This window comes from Oncorhynchus gorbuscha, linkage group LG24 (genome assembly GCF_021184085.1).
Source record: "Oncorhynchus gorbuscha isolate QuinsamMale2020 ecotype Even-year linkage group LG24, OgorEven_v1.0, whole genome shotgun sequence".
NCBI classification, from domain to species: domain Eukaryota; kingdom Metazoa; phylum Chordata; class Actinopteri; order Salmoniformes; family Salmonidae; genus Oncorhynchus; species Oncorhynchus gorbuscha.
In genome coordinates, this window is record NC_060196.1 from 6,973,035 (window position 1) to 6,991,158 (window position 18,124).

The window sequence follows — 18,124 nt, forward strand, 5'->3', positions numbered from 1 at the left end:
AGATGGGTCATTTGACAGCAAAAGGTCCGAACCTTCTCTTTTTAAAAACCATCTCTGATACCACTAGTTCTGACCAATATTCTAAAATGCGTTATAAAACAAAAACAAAGGGAAGTTATATCCCTGGTCCACTACTATAGACGCTGAAGTTCAACAACAAACATAGTATTGACAAACGATAACTAGCATATTGAGAAGTTACTGCTCGTCAACTAGACAGACACAATGGATTTTCAGCTACCTAGCTAGAGTAGCAAATACATTTATAACTACCCCTTACTGTACAAACCTGCAGATAGCTTTCAGTTCATCCAACGTTTCTGGTGCGATTCCCATTTCCTTTGCAAAGTCGGCATCTTCAGTCTCTTCGTATTTATCCTCGTAGGAATAGTCAATTGGTTTCAATTTCTCAAGCCATGCGGTTCTGAATGAGCCAACGTGGAATGGTTTGGTGTTTATGTCTTTATACTCAAAAACGGGAATATTTTCGTTCACGTTTGAGCTGCTGCCCGCCGCCATTTTTTTCATCTAAATGACGTCAAAACTCCCAGGTAACGCTGGGTAATGAAGTGTCTCGAGATGGGAAAATACAAGAGAAACTACTGATTGATTGAGTTATTTTACATTTATTTTATATTTATACACGTCACTTTTGCATTGCGCCGACTTCGCCATAAAACAGAGTGGGGCAGCCAGGTTCCAAATCGAATGCAATCAACTTTCAGCCGGGCAAAAACACGCCGAAACGGGTGCCCGGGCGAGATTAATCGAACCCCTTCTCTAATACAGGCTAATTGTGGGGCTGCGTTTTGCATTTTTAAAATTTATATTTAACCTTTATTTAACTAGGCAAGTCAGTTAAGAACTAATTCTGGGCCAATTGTGCGCCGTCCTATCAGAACTACCATTCACGGCCGGATTTGATACAGCCTGGTTTCGACTCAGGTACTGTAGTGACGCCTCTTGCAATGAGATGTAGTGCCTTAGACGGCTGCGCCACTCCGGAGCCCTGCAATTTAGGTGGGTGGGTCCTTGATTATGTAACCCCACCATGCATAATTTAGTAGGCTATTTTATAAAGGTGTCAAATGGGCAAGTTCTCTTCCTTTTGGTGAAAGATTAACTCCAAAGCCCAATAGCTATTTTTTTCGTCTAAATTCAGAGAGAACTATTCTTTATTTCAACAACTGGTATCTTTTAGACCTATTCCCCCCAATGTATTTATAAATACGTTTCTTCTTTATTTGATAATCGAACATGGCTCACGTGAAGAATGGGAACATCCAAAAGGTAATAAGTTTTTAGCCTTTTTACTTATTTTTATTTGAATGTTCAATAGGCCTACATTTTAAAGGTTAAATCTGTAATGTTGATATCATTGATGATCAGTCCTTGTAGATCTGTCCATGAATTTTAAAGTGGTTACATTTCAATAACAATGTTAAATATATGTCAACAGTCCTTCTTCCAAAGGACCCTTCTATGGATAAAATTGTGATGTAATTTTGGGGGGTTATTTTGTATGTCCACTAAAATAATCTGCTATCATGGGACTGACCAACATTTTTTTGTTGTTGTTGGCCAAATCCTACTTTCTATAGAAGCGTTCAATATAATTGTATAGCATCATACACATTACTTTAGAGTTGGAAAGTGTAATTTGTTCGAACCTGCCTAATAGCTTCATTGTTTTGTTCTTTAAAAGGTCCAATGTTGCCTTTTTTAAAATCTCAATATCAAATCATTTCTGGGTAACAATTAAGTGGGCTGCTTTACTAACCACGTTTCCATCCCCAGTTGTTATGCTTTTAAAGTCATATGCTACCTTCTAAACAAATCAACAAAGACAGCTGTGATGGAAATAGGAGGTTTCGGTACAATTTTATGCATGCAGACAGGCCTAATTTGTTCGTTGGACATGGTAGGATATTTTTGTGTCTTAAAATTCGTTATGCGAGAGATGGCATTGGAAAGGGCTGTAAGCGCATCTATTGATATAATAGTCACCATATCCACGTGAAATTGAAGTTAATATTTTCTAGATATGGTGTGTTGTCCTCCCACTAAAAGTCGGGAAACCATGCAGTTTATAGGTTACAGATTAAATGCATTCATAAACTCATTATTACAAAAACAGCCCTACATCCACACTATAGCTAAATGATTTTGCGTTAAGCCAGCGACATTGATCTGTTAAAATATCTCATATTAATTCAGGAAGATGCACATGCAAGACTGATAGTGAGAGGTGAAAGTGCATTCTACCAGAGTCAGGTAGGCTACAAGTAGGGATGCAGGAAGAGGATGATGTGGGCCTACAGCAAGAAGTAAAAAGGTTTGTTTGCCCCACTAGGTAATCATTCATTATTTGGATTATCTCAATTATCGTTCTCACTGCGTGACAATGCACATCTGTTATAGCCTACAATTGTTATCGTCCTTGAAGCCAAAAACAAGACATGCATTTTGGGTAAATGCTCTAAATAGCAAGTTGTTATTGTCATACCAATAGGGCTCTCCTAGCTGTGCTGTTGAGGAACTACCATACCAGTAGGGCTCTCCTAGCTGTGCTGTTGAGGAACTACCATACCAATAGGGCTCTCCTAGCTGTGCTGTTGAGGAACTACCATACCAATAGGGCTCTCCTAGCTGTGCTGTTGAGGAACTACCATACCAATAGGGCTCTCCAATAGCTGTGCTGTTGAGGAACTACCATACCAATAGGGCTCTCCTAGCTGTGCTGTTGAGGAACTACCATACCAATAGGGCTCTCCTAGCTGTGCTGTTGAGGAACTACCATACCAATAGGGCTCTCCTAGCTGTGCTGTTGAGGAACTACCATACCAATAGGGCTCTCCTAGCTGTGCTGTTGAGGAACTACCATACCAGTAGGGCTCTCCTAGCTGTGCTGTTGAGGAACTACCATACCAATAGGGCTCTCCTAGCTGTGCTGTTGAGGAACTACCATACCAATAGGGCTCTAGCTGTGCTGTTGAGCTGTGCTGTTGAGGAACTACCATACCAGTAGGGCTCTCCTAGCTGTGCTGTTGAGGAACTACCATACCAATAGGGCTCTCCTAGCTGTGCTGTTGAGGAACTACCATACCAATAGGGCTCTCCTAGCTGTGCTGTTGAGGAACTACCATACCAATAGGGCTCTCCTAGCTGTGCTGTTGAGGAACTACCATACCAATAGGGCTCTCCTAGCTGTGCTGTTGAGGAACTACCATACCAGTAGGGCTCTCCTAGCTGTGCTGTTGAAAACTACTAGCGCAAGCTGAGTTGTTTTCTATGGAACACAACCCTGCATCCCGCCATCACACAATTACTGTTTACGCATTCTAAAAAGGTCCATACTAAATTGCAAACTGGTCAGGTGGGCATTTGAAAGTGTGTTCTATTGCCAATATGACTAGCTACGTTACTAAATACAGTCTTACAATGTTAGACTTTCACAAGGCAATTCAGAGAAGCAGATTGTCATTTTGGTGTGCATATATACTGAACGAAAATATAAAGGCAACATGCAACAATTAACGCTTTTACTGAGTTACAGTTCATATAAGGACATCAGTAAATTGAAGTAAATGCATTAGGCCATAATCTATGGATTTCACATGACTGGGCAGGGGCCACCCACTTGGGAGCCACTTGGGAGCCATGCCCATCCAATCAGAATGAGTTATGACATTGGCGGTAGAGAACTTAACATTAAATTCTCTGGCAAAGGCTCTGGTGGACACTCCTGCACTTAGAATGCCGATTGTTGTGTGACAAAAATGCACATGTTACAGTGGCCTTTTGGTGTCCCCAGCACAAGGTGCACCTGTGTAATGATCAAGCTCTTTAATCAGCTACTCGATATGCCACACCTGTCAGATGGATTGATTTATCTTGGTAAATGGGAGAAATGCTCACTAACAGGGATGTAAACACATTTGTGCTCAAAATTTGAGAAGGTTTTTGTGCATATGGAACATTGATGGTATCTTTTATTTCAGCTCATGAAACATGGGACCAACACTTTACATGTTGCGTTTATATTTTTAATCAGTATATTATCACAGCGCTGGAAAAGATGGTTGACCAACTCCCTGACCAAAATGACTGACATTTATTCCATCATAAGAAGATTGATGGCCATTCTGATATTCTAATTCTATGAGCATGTTACTGTACAGCCCCTGTGTCCCAATGTCAAATCAAATCTTATTGGTCACATACACATGGTTGGCAGATGTTAACGCGAGTGTAGCGAAATGCTTGTTCTTCTAGTTCCGACAGTGCAGTAATATCTAAGTAATCTAACCATTCCCCAACAACTACCTAATACACACATCTAAAGGGGTGAATGAGAATATGTTCATGTAAGTATATCGATGAGCGATGTCCGATCGGCATAGGCATGGTGCAGTAGATGGTATAAAGTACAGTACATACATACACTGCTCAAAAGAATAAAGGGAACACTTACATTGTGTTTAACTCCAAGTCAATCACACTTCTGTGAAATCAAACTGTACACTTAGGAAGCAACACTGATTGACAATACATTTCACATGCTGTTGTGCAAATGGAATAGACAACAGGTGGAAATTATAGGAAATTAGCAAGACACCCCCAATAAAGGAGTGGTTCTGCAGGTGGTGACCACAGGCCACTTCTCAGTTCCTATGCTTCCTGGCTGATTTTTTGGTCACTTTTGAATGCTGGCAGTGCTTTCACTCTAGTGGTAGCATGAGACGGAGTCTACAACCCACACAAGTGGCTCAGGTAGTGCAGCTCATCCAGGATGGCACATCAATGCGAGCTGTGGCAAGAAGGTTTGCTGTGTCTGTCAGTGTAGTGTCCAGAGCATGGAGGCACTACCAGGAGACAGGCCAGTACATCAGGAGACGTGGAGGAGGCCGTAGGAGGGCAACAACCCAGCAGCAGGACCGCTACTTCCGCCTTTGTGCAAGGAGGAGCAGGAGGAGCACTGCCAGAGCCCTGCAAAATGACCTCCAGCAGGCCACAAATGTGCATGTGTCTGCTCAAACGGTCAGAAACAGACTCCATGAGGGTGGTATGAGGACGGTATGAGGGCCCGACGTCCACAGGTGGGGGTTGTGCTTACAGCCCAACACCATGCAGGACGTTTGGCATTTGCCAGAGAACACCAAGATTGGCAAATACGCCACTGGCGCCCTGTGCTCTTCACAGATGAAAGCAGGTTCACACTGAGCACATGTGACAGACGTGACAGTCTGGAGACGCCGTGGAGAACGTTCTGCTGCCTGCAACATCCTTCAGCATGACCGGTTTGGCGGTGGCTCAGTCATGGTGTGGAGTGGCATTTCTTTGGGGGGCCGCACAGCCCTCCATGTGCTCGCCAGAGGTAGCCTGACTGCCATTAGGTACCGAGATGAGATCCTCAGACCCCTTGTGAGACCATATGCTGGTACGGTTGGCCCTGGGTTCCTCCTAATGCAAGACAATGCTAGACCTCATGTGGCTGTGTCAGCAGTTCCTGCAAGAGGAAGGCATTGATGCTATGGACTGGTCCGCCCGTTCCCCAGACCTGAATCCAATTGAGCACATCTGGGACATCATGTCTCGCTCCATCCACCAACGCCACATTGCACCACAGACTGTCCAGGAGTTGGCGGATGCTTTAGTCCAGGTCTGGGAGGAGATCCCTCAGGAGACCATCCACCACCTCATCAGGAGCATGCCCAGGCGTTGTAGGGAGGTCATACAGGCACGTGGAGGCCACACACACTACTGAGCCTCATTTTGACTTGTTTTAAGGACATTACATCAAAGTTGGATCAGCCTGTAGTGTAGTTTTCCACTTTAATTTTGAGTGTGACTCCAAATCCAGACCTCCATGGGTTGATAAATTTGATTTCCATTGATAATTTGTGTGATTTTGTTGTCAGCACATTCAACTATGTAAAGAAAAAAGTATTTAATAAGAATATTTCATTCATTCATATCTAGGATGTGTTATTTTAGTGTTCCCTTTATTTTTTTGAGCAGTGTATGATATGAGTAATGTAAGATATGTATACATGATTTAAAGTGACTAGTGATTCATCTATTAAAGTGGCCAGTGATTGGGTCTCAATGTAGGCAGCAGCCTACAGTTAGTGATGGCTGTTTTAGAAGCTGTTTTTCAGTCTCTCGGTCCCTGCTTTGATGCACCTGGACTGATCTCGCCTTCTGGATGATAGCGGTACGAACAGACAGTGGCTCGGTGGTTGTCCTTGATGATCTTTTTGGCCTTCCTGTGACACCGGGTGCTGTAGGAGGGCAGGTAGTCTTGCCCTCTGGTGATGCATTGTGCAGACCGCACCACTCTCTGGAGAGCTTTGCAGTTGAGGGCGGTGCAGTTGACGTACCAGGCCGTTATGCAGACCAACAGGATGCTCTCAATTGTGCTTCTGTAAAAGTTTGTCAGGGTTTGGGTGACGAGCCAAATTTCTTCAGCCTCCTGTGGTTGAAGAGGCGCTGTTGATCCTTCTTCACCAAATTCTGTGTGTGTGGACCTTTTCAGTGTCTGATGTGTACGCCCAGGAACGTAACTTTCCACCTTCTCCACTGCTGTCCCTTCGATGTGGATAGGGGGGGGGGGTGCTCCCTCTGCTGTTTCTGAAGTCCACGATCATCTCCTTTTGTTGACGTTGTTTTCCTGACACCACACTCAGAGTGCCCTCACCTCCTCCCTATAGGCTGTCTCTTCTTTGTTGGTAATCAAGGCCACTACTGTTTTGTCATCTGCAAACTTGATGATTGAGTTGGAGGCGTGCATGGCCACGCAGTCGTGGGTGAACAGGGAGTACAGGAGGGGGCTGAGCACTCACCCTTTTGTGACCCCAGTGTTAAGGGTCAGCCAAGTGGAGATGTTGTTTCCTACTGTCATCACCTGGGGGCGGCCCGTCAAAGTCCAGGACCCAATTGCACAGGGAAGGGTTGAGACCCAGGGCCTCTAGCTTGAGGGCACTATGGTGTTGAATGCTGAGCTGTAGTCAATGAATAGCATTCTTACATAGGTATTCCTTTTGTCCAGATAAGATGGGGCAGTGGGATGGCGATTGCGTCTGTGGACCTGTTGGGGCGGTATGCAAACTGAAGTGGGTCTAGGGTGGCTGGTAAGGTGGCGGTGATATGATCCTTGAGTAGTCTCTCAGTGGACTTAATGATGGCAGAAGTGAGTGCTATGGGGTTTTAGTCATTTAGTTCAGTTATCAGTGACACTTATCAAAATGGGCTTTTCGGAACCGGTATATGGGTATGAGTGTAAAGAGCTAACCTACGTCACTTTTGTTTTAAAACTTCGCCATCGGCCAAAACGGGCACCTGGCTCATGCCTAGGAAGCAGCACGGTTCTAAAACGAATGCAATCAACAGTAACCTGGTTCACCTGGGGTATTAAAGCCTTGTTCACATTGGCAGTTTGAAATGACTCAAATCCATTTTTTTTTCTCTCATTTCTGATATGAGTCTTTTCTTTTTCCTGCATTCTGAACAGCCAAAAAGCACATGGAATCGGTTATTTTAAGACCCGCTTCAAAGCCCTTTTGTAGGTCGTTTGAAGTCCGGTACAAATCTGATTCCTGGCGCTGTGACTTGTCTTAACAGTCAAATCTGATTTATTTGCCCTGAAGTGGTTTTTAGACTTATTCTGCATATCTTGTTATTTGCGAGCTACGACAGTTTGACAAGAACATGTAACTAGCTTGTTAATTGTTGACAAACAAATTAGTTTGTGTGCTAGAGAGCTAAACAGCTACCTAGTTGATTGCTGTGGCTAGCAGTCAACTATTTTGAAAGTTGGACTGTCTTATGCTTTGAAGCTCAAAACATTTATTTACACTAATTGAGTATTCCAAGCACCTGGGAAACGTCCATGGCAGGCATTGTTGTCACCTTAGATTGTTATATAACTTCTGAGTGAAAGGAACCACGAGCACCACCACCAATCAGCCTACACCACTGTGCACACACCCGTCATTACTATGACAACTAGCATAGCCATGTCAGCAAATGACTGCAGTCTGAACACACACCCAACCGATTTGGTCACTTGTAACTTGCGGTTTGGACAGTCAGTATTCCAAAGCGGATTTGAAAAGCAAAAATGATTTGAGCGTAAAGGCCTGCAGTGTGAACAAGGATTAATAAACCCCTCACTGTAAGGGACTTCTTTGTTATTGCCTTCCCTTTGAAGTAATAACTGATTAGAAACACCTCAAGGAAGAGGGTAAGGAAGGATACACTTAAGGAACTTGAACGAGGCCCAACATTCTCAATTATCCAATGGGAATCCTGTGACAAATGCACTGCTATACCAAAGAAGAAAAATAAATTCACTGCGATGGTATTTCGATTGATTCTCACGAGGTTACGTTTACACTTATCCCATGTCTTTTATTTGTCCACTAATTGGCCTTTTGACCAATCAGATCAGCTCTGAAAAAGAGCTCTGAAAAAGAACTGATGTGAAAAGCTCCAATGGGATTGGTCAAAAGACCAGTTAGTGGAGAGGAGTATGAAAATATGTCTGCCTGTATAAACACAGCCAAAGGGCTTGCAGTTTGGCTAGGCACTGATGATGGCTCCTTGTGCAGTTGATAAACTTGATTTCCTTGACTTTCAGATGGACCCAGAGGATCCCTTTCTCCTGGTACCTGATAAGATGTAAGTCTCCTACTTCAAGTCTATGCTAAGATACACACTGATTTAGCTCTTCCCTCTATGTAAAAAGAGCTATGTAACCATAGTTACAGTATTAATGCCTACAGCACAAATCTCAGCCGATGCAGACACATTCAACATTGTGTTCTGTGTCTAAATAGATATTTAATACGGTCTGCCACATGCTGTGATTGCTATAGCCCCCATACTCAACTGGTGGACTGCAATCCGGACTCAGAACAGGGTCAATGTGGACTCAAGTTTTTAGGAACTCTGTTGGGATTCGACCCCTGGTATCATATAAACACACAAGACATGGAAGAGTGTCGAATTATTGGAAAGTAGCTTTAAAGTTTCCAAATTCTCAACGCCAGCAAGAGGGGTTTGAACAGTTTGGAATCACATGGGTTGTGAGTTTTATTTTATTACGCCAATAAATGACCTTTGCCGCCTAGGACATTTTGTTACCCAACCTTCTCAAATAGTACTCGAGTAACCCTTTGGCTGATTTTGACAGGACTCTAGAAATGACATCCATGTGTGGAACATTACTGGAGAAATACTACACCTGATCTGCACTTCTGTTTCCCTTCCCAGGAAATCCCAGATGGATTTAGAGACTGCGTTGCAGGATAGTGCCAAAGCCCTTGACCTCTTCCTCAACAACCGGTTCTCAGACGCCTTGGATCTCCTCAGACCCTGGTATGTCCCAGTCAACTTCATCATAGCTTGCCTTGAGGCTTTACATGCTTTAAGATGAACTGCTCATGTCTGTCTCTAATAGTGATTGGTGGTGACCTGTTCGGTAAAGTGTATTCTACTGCAATATTGCCAACATGAATTGTCCTTATTGGCTACCAGAAACTGTCCACCTTCTCTGTGTATATTCATTGGTTGGTCACATTGGATCCATTTCTCAATAAAAATGCTTCTCGAGTTTCTTCTGTTTCTGAAGGGCTTTGTCATGTTCTCTCAGGAGGAGCCAGAGTATGTACCACGCTGTGGGCTACAGCAGCATGCTGGCCATGCAGGCGGGCATGACCTTTGAACCCAAGGATGTTGAAAAGGCCATGACTGCTCTGAAGGAGTCTCTGCAGACGTGCCAGATGTACGGTTTTGCTTCTCTCATAGAAATGACATGAATGTAGGGCATCTCATTCTATAGAGTTTCAATTGCCAATGCATTGAAGAAGCTTTATCTCACACGTCAGATTCAGACATTGTTGGGCAATGGCAGGACTTCGAGCTAGAGTCTTGAATCAAAACAATAGCTAAGCGGACACCCCGCCTCTGTGTTGGTAAAAAGCTGAAGGATGGACCTGGAGTAATACAACAATGGCTGATGCAAGGACTGTTAGTTTGCAAACACTGGAGTTACCCCATCAGAACACAACATGTACATTTGCTTATGACAGTTGAACTACGCTCATGAGGCATTTATCTGTGTTATATTCTTCAAGAATCAATCGTAGTGCACATATTATACATTTTTGTCCAAAGGTGGATGAAGCAACTAAGGATTGTAACTTTAACACAGTACGTTATCTCATCACAGGTTCCGGAAGAAGACTACCATGGTGGAGGCCATCACTGAGATGTTTTACAAGCAGCCAGCTGACGACTTAACTGAAGGTGTGATTGGCTACCATCTCCGTGATGGTTGTAGGTTATAAAGGAGGATATCAATATGTCGACATCTAGACATCCATACATGTAGTACGAGTCATCCATACATGTAGTATGCGTCATCCATACATGTAGTACGAGTCATCCATACATGTAGTATGCGTCATCCATACTGAAATATACATGTTTCATGACTGGCCTTTTGATTGATTTCATGTATTTTATTGTTTTGGTTGTCATGCTTCAGGATGCCCAGCACACATGGGGTTAAAATACTATTTTCTGTAGCAAAATTATAATGTATGCACAGTATAGTTTATTTGGAAAGTTTTCAGACCCCATTACTTTTTCCACATTTTGTTAAGTTATTCTAAAATGTATTAAATTATTTTTCAATCTACACACACAATACCCCATAATGACAAAGCAAAAAAGTTTAGAAATGTTCGCTAATTAAAATTTGAAAAAAAAAATCATGTTTACGTACATGTTCATACCCTTTACTCAGTACTTTGTTGAAGCACCTTTGGCAGCGATTACAGCCTTGATTCTTCTTGGGTATGTGCCTCAACACAATCCTGTTTTGGCGCTCTACAGACAATTCCTTTGACCTCATGGCTTGGTTTTTGCTCTGACATGCACTGTCAACTGTGGGACCTTATATAGACAGGTGTGTGCCTTTCCAAATCATGCCCAATCAATTGAATTTACCACAAGTGGACTCCAATCAAGTTGTAGAAACAGCTCAAGGATGATCAATGGAAACAGGATGAACCTGAGCTCAATTTCAAAGGGTCAATAGCAAAGGCTCTGAATACTTTTGTAAATACATTTCTATGTTCTGCAGAAATGTCTAAACCTGTTATTGTGTGTGTAGATTGACAAATGTATTTAATCAATTTCAGAATAAGGCAACGTAACAATGTGGAAAAAGGGAAGGGGTCCTGAATACTTTCCGAATGCACTGTTTACATGTACTACATCCACATTGGTTTAAATGTGTGCGTCTGTTCTGGACTTTTGACTGACAGGCATCTCTCTTTTTTTGCTCCTTGCCCGCTGCAGAGGAGATGCATGCGGAGTTGTGCTATGCTGAGACACTATTGCAGAAGGCTGCACTCACTTTTCTGGACGAGAGCATGATGAGCTTCATCAAAGGAGGCATGAAGATCCGTAACAGCTTTCTGATCTACAAGTGGGCAGTTTTTTATTTATTTATTTTATTTTTTCTTCACACGACTTACCCTGGTCTTGCATGGTTTCACATGAACTGGTTGATATAATGTGAAAATGATATTATGTTTTGTGTTTGGGTAGTCCAGCCACAGGTGGCTGGTGACACCTTAATTGGGGAGGACAGGCTCAAAGTAATGGCTGGAATGGTATCAAGCACATCAAACGTGGTTTCCATATGTTTGATACCATTCACTCCATTCCAGTTTATTATTAGCCGCCTCTACCATCCTCTCACCAGCCTCCTGTGCTTTCAGTATATGAATGACTGTTCTCAGAATTGATGCACTAGAAAGCAATGAATCAGATGTTATGAAGCAGTGATTGTTTTTAGCAGGGTCACATTTGAGAGTCAAGTATTTTGGGAGATCTTGCATGGTTGATAGTGTACTCAAGTTCATAGTTCAAAATGTCATTCTGTCCACGAGCTGCTGTTGTCTATAAATGTTCCGTATTATGTCATGTTTTGTGTGGACCCCAGGAAGAGTAGCTGCTTCATTAGCAATGTCTAATGTGGATCCTTATAAAATAACCAAATGCCTGTTTGGCTCCTCTCTACAAGGGAATGTGATGTTATGTCAACCATGGCAAAGAGCCAGTCTGACCAGATGAGGACACAAACTCACTTCAGGAGTGGTGTGAACATGGGCATTGGTTCATTTAACTTGGTAAGAGCGTTGGTGTTTCAGCTTCAGCGTTATGGGTGAGGTAGAAGATGGTAGGACAGGCAGATTAATAAGAGTTGCTAAAGCGGTCAAATGTAAGATTACAAATGTTTTTTCTCAACTCAAAAATGATGAATGTTTTTATTTTCTATTGGCTGTTTTTTTCTTTGACATGGAAGGGGGATTTTTGTTTTGTGGTCCTCAGATGCTGAGGTCACTATCTTCACCATTTGGTTTTCCTCTTTCAGTATTTGTCTCTCTTGCCGAGCAAGGTCCTCAGACTACTGGAGTGGATGGGTTTCTCTGGAGACCGGGTAGGTGACGAGGAGCAGTCTCACCACTTCTCTCTCTGACAGACTATTCAGCATTACACCGGTCGCCTTGCAAAATACTCCTTTTCTCTTGGATAGTCCAAGTGGGGAGTCTATTTTTCTTCAAAGTAATTATTGTCCCCCAAAAACTGAGTGCTTGCATAAGTAAAAAAAGAATACATCTGTAAATGTTTGAAATGATACATTTCTTTAGTTTACTTCCCATTATGTCTCCTAATTAAGCAAATGACGATGCAATGAAGTGGATGTAGTTGATAGAGGCTTGTTGTGCAGGAAGTGGGTCTGTCCCAGCTGAGGGAGGGGGCAGCCAGCAACAGCCTGCGCTCCATCCTCAGCACCCTGTGCCTCCTGATGTACCACCTCTACATCAGCGTCATACTGGGTAAGGTACAGATCTAGGATCAGCTTTCCCTCCCCGAAACCTTACCATAACCTCGGAACCCTAAATTGGGGAAAACCCAAAAAGGACCCAAGACCTGTGTCTAAGGGCAACATTTGACTTTCTCCTTAAATGCCACACAGGCCACTGGAGTTTTGAGGATAAAGGATGCCCTCTGGTGGTGATGATGCTGAACTGCTCCATTGTTACTACAGTACTGTGATCATCAACTGTCGCAGTCACGTTTTACAAAGTCACTTTGTCTTCAGCTGGTTTCTTATGTGAAGAGCATTTAATCCATTTGTATGGCCTATTAGGCTGTGTTTACACAGGCAGCCCATTTGATCTCTTTTCCACTCATTTATCTTTTGACCAATCAGGTCTTTTCACATCAAATATTTTTCAGAACTGATTTGATTGGACAAAAGATGAATTATTGAAACAGACAGGCAGAATTGGACTGCCTGTTTAAATGTATCCTTAGATAATGGGTTTTAATTCACAACAGCCATTAGGGTTGATTGATGCCTTGTCTTTCCTTCTCTATAGGTACTGGTGAGGCAAACCTGGAAGAGTCTGATGTTCTTCTGGAGCCCTACATTGAAAAGTTCCCCCATGTAAGTGAACAGTCCCCCTCCTGCAAGGTCTTCCCACTTGCCCATCTCCTCCGTTAACATCGACTGTGGTTGTTCTCTAGGGGGCCCTCATTCTCTTCTACCAGGCCAGGATTGCTCTGCTCAAGGGTAACTTTGAATTTGTGAGTAATCTCCCTTTTTAAGAATGGCATCTTCATACATTTTCCTGGGTTGTATTCATTAGGTACCAAATGGAAGAAAACATCATTGGGAGCAACTTCCTGAACTTGTCCAATGAGAAACGCTTGTGTTCTGCTGCAAAGCATTTTGCTATGCTGTGCCCTAATGAATATGACCCTGTCTGCGATGTTACAAGTTATAAAATCGACCCCTCTGTCTAATAAGAACCATATCTCCTTGTTTTGTGCATCTGTCCGCCAGGCCCAGAAGAAGTTCCTGGAGTGCATAGCTGCACAGCAGGAGTGGCGTCAGATCCACCATCTGTGTTACTGGGAGCTTATGTGGTCCTACTCCTTCCAGCAGGACTGGCTGGAGGCATACCAGTATGCAGACCTTCTCTGCAAAGAGAGCAAGTGGTCCCAGGTATAGAACACCTGTAGCAGCCTGACTAAAACATTTAGGATGGAGTTCCCAGGTATAGTACACCTGTAGCAGCCTGACTAAAACATTTAGGATGGAGTTCCCAGGTATAGTACACCTGTAGTAGCCTGACTAAAACATTTAGGATGGAGTTCCCAGGTATAGTACACCTGTAGCAGCCTGACTAAAACATTTAGGATGGAGTTCACAGGTATAGTACACCTGTAGTAGCCTGACTAAAACATTTAGGATGGAGTTCCCAGGTATAGTACACCTGTAGCAGCCTGACTAAAACATTTAGGATGGAGTTCCCAGGTATAGAACACACACTTTTTGTTGTTGTTGCATACACTGGAAAGGTGCAGTGAAATGTGTTATTTTACAGGGTCTGCCATAGTGGTATGATGCCCTCCGGTGCAGATTAGGATCAAGTGGACATCGATAGATTTTTCACCTTGTGTACATGAACCAGTGACATTTTGGTTACTGGCCCAACACTAACCGCTAGGCTACCTGCTGCCCTAGCAGCCTAACTTAAACCATTTTACTTCCTGGTCACAGATTAAGGTCCTTTTCCAGTAACTCTCCTTCCTACACTTAAAAAAATGTTTTTATCCATCCCTTATGGTCTTTCCTCCTTGCTCTTTACAGCTCCCCCATGTTCTAAAACTGGTATATTCCCTGGAGGTCTGGGTACAGATGGCTCATATTCATTGTGACTTTTGTTCTCTCCTGGCAGGCTGTATACGTGTTCCACAAAGCTTCCATCCTCAGCATGATGCCAGAGGAGGAGGTGAAGAAAACTGGGGAGAATGTGGAACAGTTGTTCAGGTATGTGTTGTCAATAAAGACATTTTATTTGTATGGCACCCAAAGATACTATACAACTTGAAAGAAAGTAGGACCACACCAAAAAAAAGATGACTATTTTCAGGATGACATAAATGTAATATTTACATGAATCATAAACTGAACAGAAGGCACTATTACAAAGGGAAGGTGGGTTGTTAAGGTTTATAGCTATGGCTACTTTCGTGTGTCTGATAGGCAAGTGGAGAGCCTGCGGCTGCGGATTGCAGGGAAGTCTATCCCAACAGAGAAGTTCGCCGCGAAGAAGGCTCAGCGGTACAGCGCCGCAACCCCAGTGACGCTGGTGATTCCTGCCGTGGTGAGAACTCTTCTTTTTTTTTATTTAGTCAAAGCAATATACGGGAACTTTTAAAATGTGGTATTTGGGTCTAAAATGCATTTTCCTCATGACAGGAAATGATATACGTTTGGAATGGCTTCACCATCATTGGCAAAAGGCCTGAACTGACAGAGAGCATTCTGGTTACTATCGAGAAAGCAGAGGAGCAACTGAAGAATGACCCAAGTGAGTTTACCTTCACAATGCTCTAGGTCTAATCTATGGGACGGTGTGGGGGTCTCAAGGGGGGGGTGGTCAGGTGTGGTAGAAATGCCAGGGCTGATTTCTGGTCCGTCAGCCCCTGTCTAACACAGAATAATCGAGTTGTTTTTTCTTTCTTTCCTCTCCCAGATCCATCAGAGTACCACGTGGATGACCAGTGCCTGGTCCAGATGCTGAAGGGGCTGTGTCTGCGACACCTGGGCCATCTGGACCAGGCCCAACTCTGCTTCACACACGTCATCTCCAGGTAAGGCTATTATCGCCATTCACTGATCATTGAGGAATGTGGTTTGTGTGGCACCTCAGGGGGCAGCCCACCATCTACTAAGACTATTGATGCACCCAAATGTAATAGATCTGTTGGCTTTCTTACAATCTGATTGTTGTGATTTGTTTTGACAGTGAAAACAGGATCAAGCATGACTGCTACCTGGTGCCATACAGCATGTATGAACTGGGTCTTCTCTACAAGCAGCAAGGAGACGTGGGGAAGGCTACCACCACCATAGAAAATGCCAAGTAAGTGTCAATTGAAACCAGCACTACTTTAGATGCATTGTTTGCTGCCTTGGATGAAGAGTGAATGTTATTAAGACGTATCTGGATGTTTACAGGCTGAACTACAAGGGTTATAGCATGGAGTCGAGGCTACACTTCCGTATCCATGCTGCCCTTAACACAATGGGGACCTCTGTGGCCAAACTTCCACCCCACCGCACGTCAGCTTGAGGTCGTGAAGGTCAAAGGCACCACTGCCAACGAGGAAATGCTGAATATCTCGGTTCCGTTCTACCTTGATATGGAGGTGTACAGACTTGAAAGAGTCTTGATTATAGTACACATAGAAAAAGCCTGCACTTAAAATGTAAACGTTGCAATATGACAATTAGAGTCTTTTCTGTAGGGCCGACTCATGACTAGAGATTTGAGTACATAACTCATTTTAAGCACAAATCTTCCATTGTAATTGATGCATAATTTACAAGAAACATGTGAGCTACACACTTGGATCTTAAGTTAGGATATGGCCTAAATGTTTTGGGTTTAGCCTTTTGATATGAGTCTGTAAAGACATGTACCTGTACGGTTTCTGTTCTCTTATACTTATGTCCTATACACATTATGCTGTTATACATTCTGCTCTGTTTTCATTTAATGCTAATTTAACCAATTCATTTACATTTGAACACATGGTTCTTTATTATCCACGTATGAAGCTGCACTGGAAATGCGAAGTTTTTCCTAAGTGATTACTCAAAAGATTTTGACAAATAAAACTGTTGAAATGGATGAATGAGATTTTGATTTTTTTTGCATGAATTGTCTGCCATTCATTCACTGACAATTAGATCCTACAATGAGCCCACTTGTCATTATCAGATCTCAATAACAAAACGCATCACACCTACAAAACTGCACATTACTGTTGTCTGCGCAGTAAATTATAACTGTTCAGTCAGTTTTCAGAGGATGCTTTTTGTTACTATTCAGTACTGTATCCAAATCGGAGGTTGTTATAGCGCGTTTACTGTACAATCAAACTCCAACTGACATGTTTCAGGTGTGTGTGTGTGTGTGTGTGTGTGTGTGTGTGTGTGTGTGTGTGTGTGTGTGTGTGTGTGTGTGTGTGTGTGTGTGTGTGTATATATACAAACAAAAGTATGTGGACACATCTTCAAATTAGTGGATTCGGCTATTTCAGCCACCCGTTGCTGACAGGTGTATAAAATCGAGCACACCGCCATGCAATCTCCATTCACACACATTGACAGTAGAATGGCCTTACTGAAGAGCTCAGTGACTTTCAACGTAGCACCGTCGTAGATGCCACCTTTCCAACAAGTTCGTCGAATGTCTGCCCTGGTCAACTAAGTGCTGTTATTGTGAAGTGGAAATGTCTAGGAGCAACAACTGCTCAGCGGTGAAGTAGTAGGCCACACAAACTCACACAACGGGACGCCGTGAATTGAAGCATGTAGCGCGTACAAATAGTCTGTCCTCAGCAGCAACAAACTACAGAGTTCCAAAATGCCACTGGAAGCAAGGTCAGCACAATAACTGTTCGCCAGGAGCTTCATGAAATTGGTTTGCATGGTTGAGCAGTCGCACACAAGTTTAAGATTACAATGTTCAATGCCAAGTGTCGGCTGGAGTGTTGTAAAGGTTGCAGTTAAACCATCTGGCAGTCTGACGAACTCATTTGGGTTTGGCGAATACAAGGAAAATGCTACCTGAAGTTGTGGTAGAATAATGGTCTGTGCCTGTTTTTCATGGTTCGGGGCTAGGCCCCTTAGCTTCAGTGAAGGGAAATCTTTACGTTACAAATGACATGCTAGACGATTCTGTGCGTCTAACTTTGTGGCAACAGTTTGGGGAAGGCCCTCTCCTGTTTCAGCATGACAGTGCCACTGTGCTCAAAGCGAGGTACATAAAGAAATGGGTGTGGAAGAACTGGACTGGCCTGCACGGACCTCAATCCCACCGAACACCTATGGGATGTATTGGAACGCGGACTGCGAGCCAGGCCTAATTGCCCAAAATCAGTGCCCGACCTCACTGATGCTCTTGGCTGAATGGAAGCAAGTCTCCGCAGCAATGCTCCAACATCTAATAGAAAGCCTTTC

General features: G+C 43.2%; 2 protein-coding genes across 5 annotated transcripts in view; one reads left to right on the forward strand and one right to left on the reverse strand.

Moving 5' to 3' along the window:
* snapc3 (small nuclear RNA activating complex, polypeptide 3) overlaps positions 1 to 674 on the reverse strand; it is a 31,537-nt gene extending 30,863 nt beyond the window's left edge. Inside the window, exon 1 of one of the 2 annotated variants that reach the window (XM_046327255.1) lies at positions 290 to 674. In XM_046327255.1, the coding sequence (XP_046183211.1) occupies positions 290 to 528 (239 nt within the window). In that variant the 5' untranslated portion in view covers positions 529 to 674. The remainder of the gene's footprint in view (positions 1 to 289) is intronic. The other variant, XM_046327254.1, reaches the window with a different exon arrangement.
* Positions 635 to 16,764, forward strand: LOC124013092 (tetratricopeptide repeat protein 39B-like). Of its 3 annotated transcripts, XM_046327248.1 has the most exons (19): positions 635 to 1,020; positions 1,273 to 1,290; positions 8,642 to 8,682; positions 9,277 to 9,381; positions 9,656 to 9,787; positions 10,235 to 10,311; positions 11,371 to 11,500; positions 12,101 to 12,206; positions 12,452 to 12,517; positions 12,809 to 12,917; positions 13,464 to 13,531; positions 13,612 to 13,671; positions 13,931 to 14,092; positions 14,829 to 14,920; positions 15,137 to 15,257; positions 15,353 to 15,464; positions 15,630 to 15,747; positions 15,903 to 16,019; positions 16,115 to 16,764. In XM_046327248.1, exons 3-19 carry the CDS (start codon positions 8,642 to 8,644, stop codon positions 16,227 to 16,229), a joined length of 1,731 nt encoding a protein of 576 aa, XP_046183204.1. In that variant the 5' UTR covers positions 635 to 1,020; positions 1,273 to 1,290; the 3' UTR covers positions 16,230 to 16,764. The 3 variants fall into 3 exon arrangements, with proteins under 3 accessions (XP_046183204.1, XP_046183203.1, XP_046183205.1); XM_046327247.1 differs by lacking the exon at positions 635 to 1,020 and having other exon boundaries at positions 1,055 to 1,290; XM_046327249.1 differs by lacking the exons at positions 635 to 1,020; positions 1,273 to 1,290 and adding an exon at positions 2,235 to 2,335.
* The last annotated feature ends 1,360 nt before the right edge of the window (positions 16,765 to 18,124 follow it).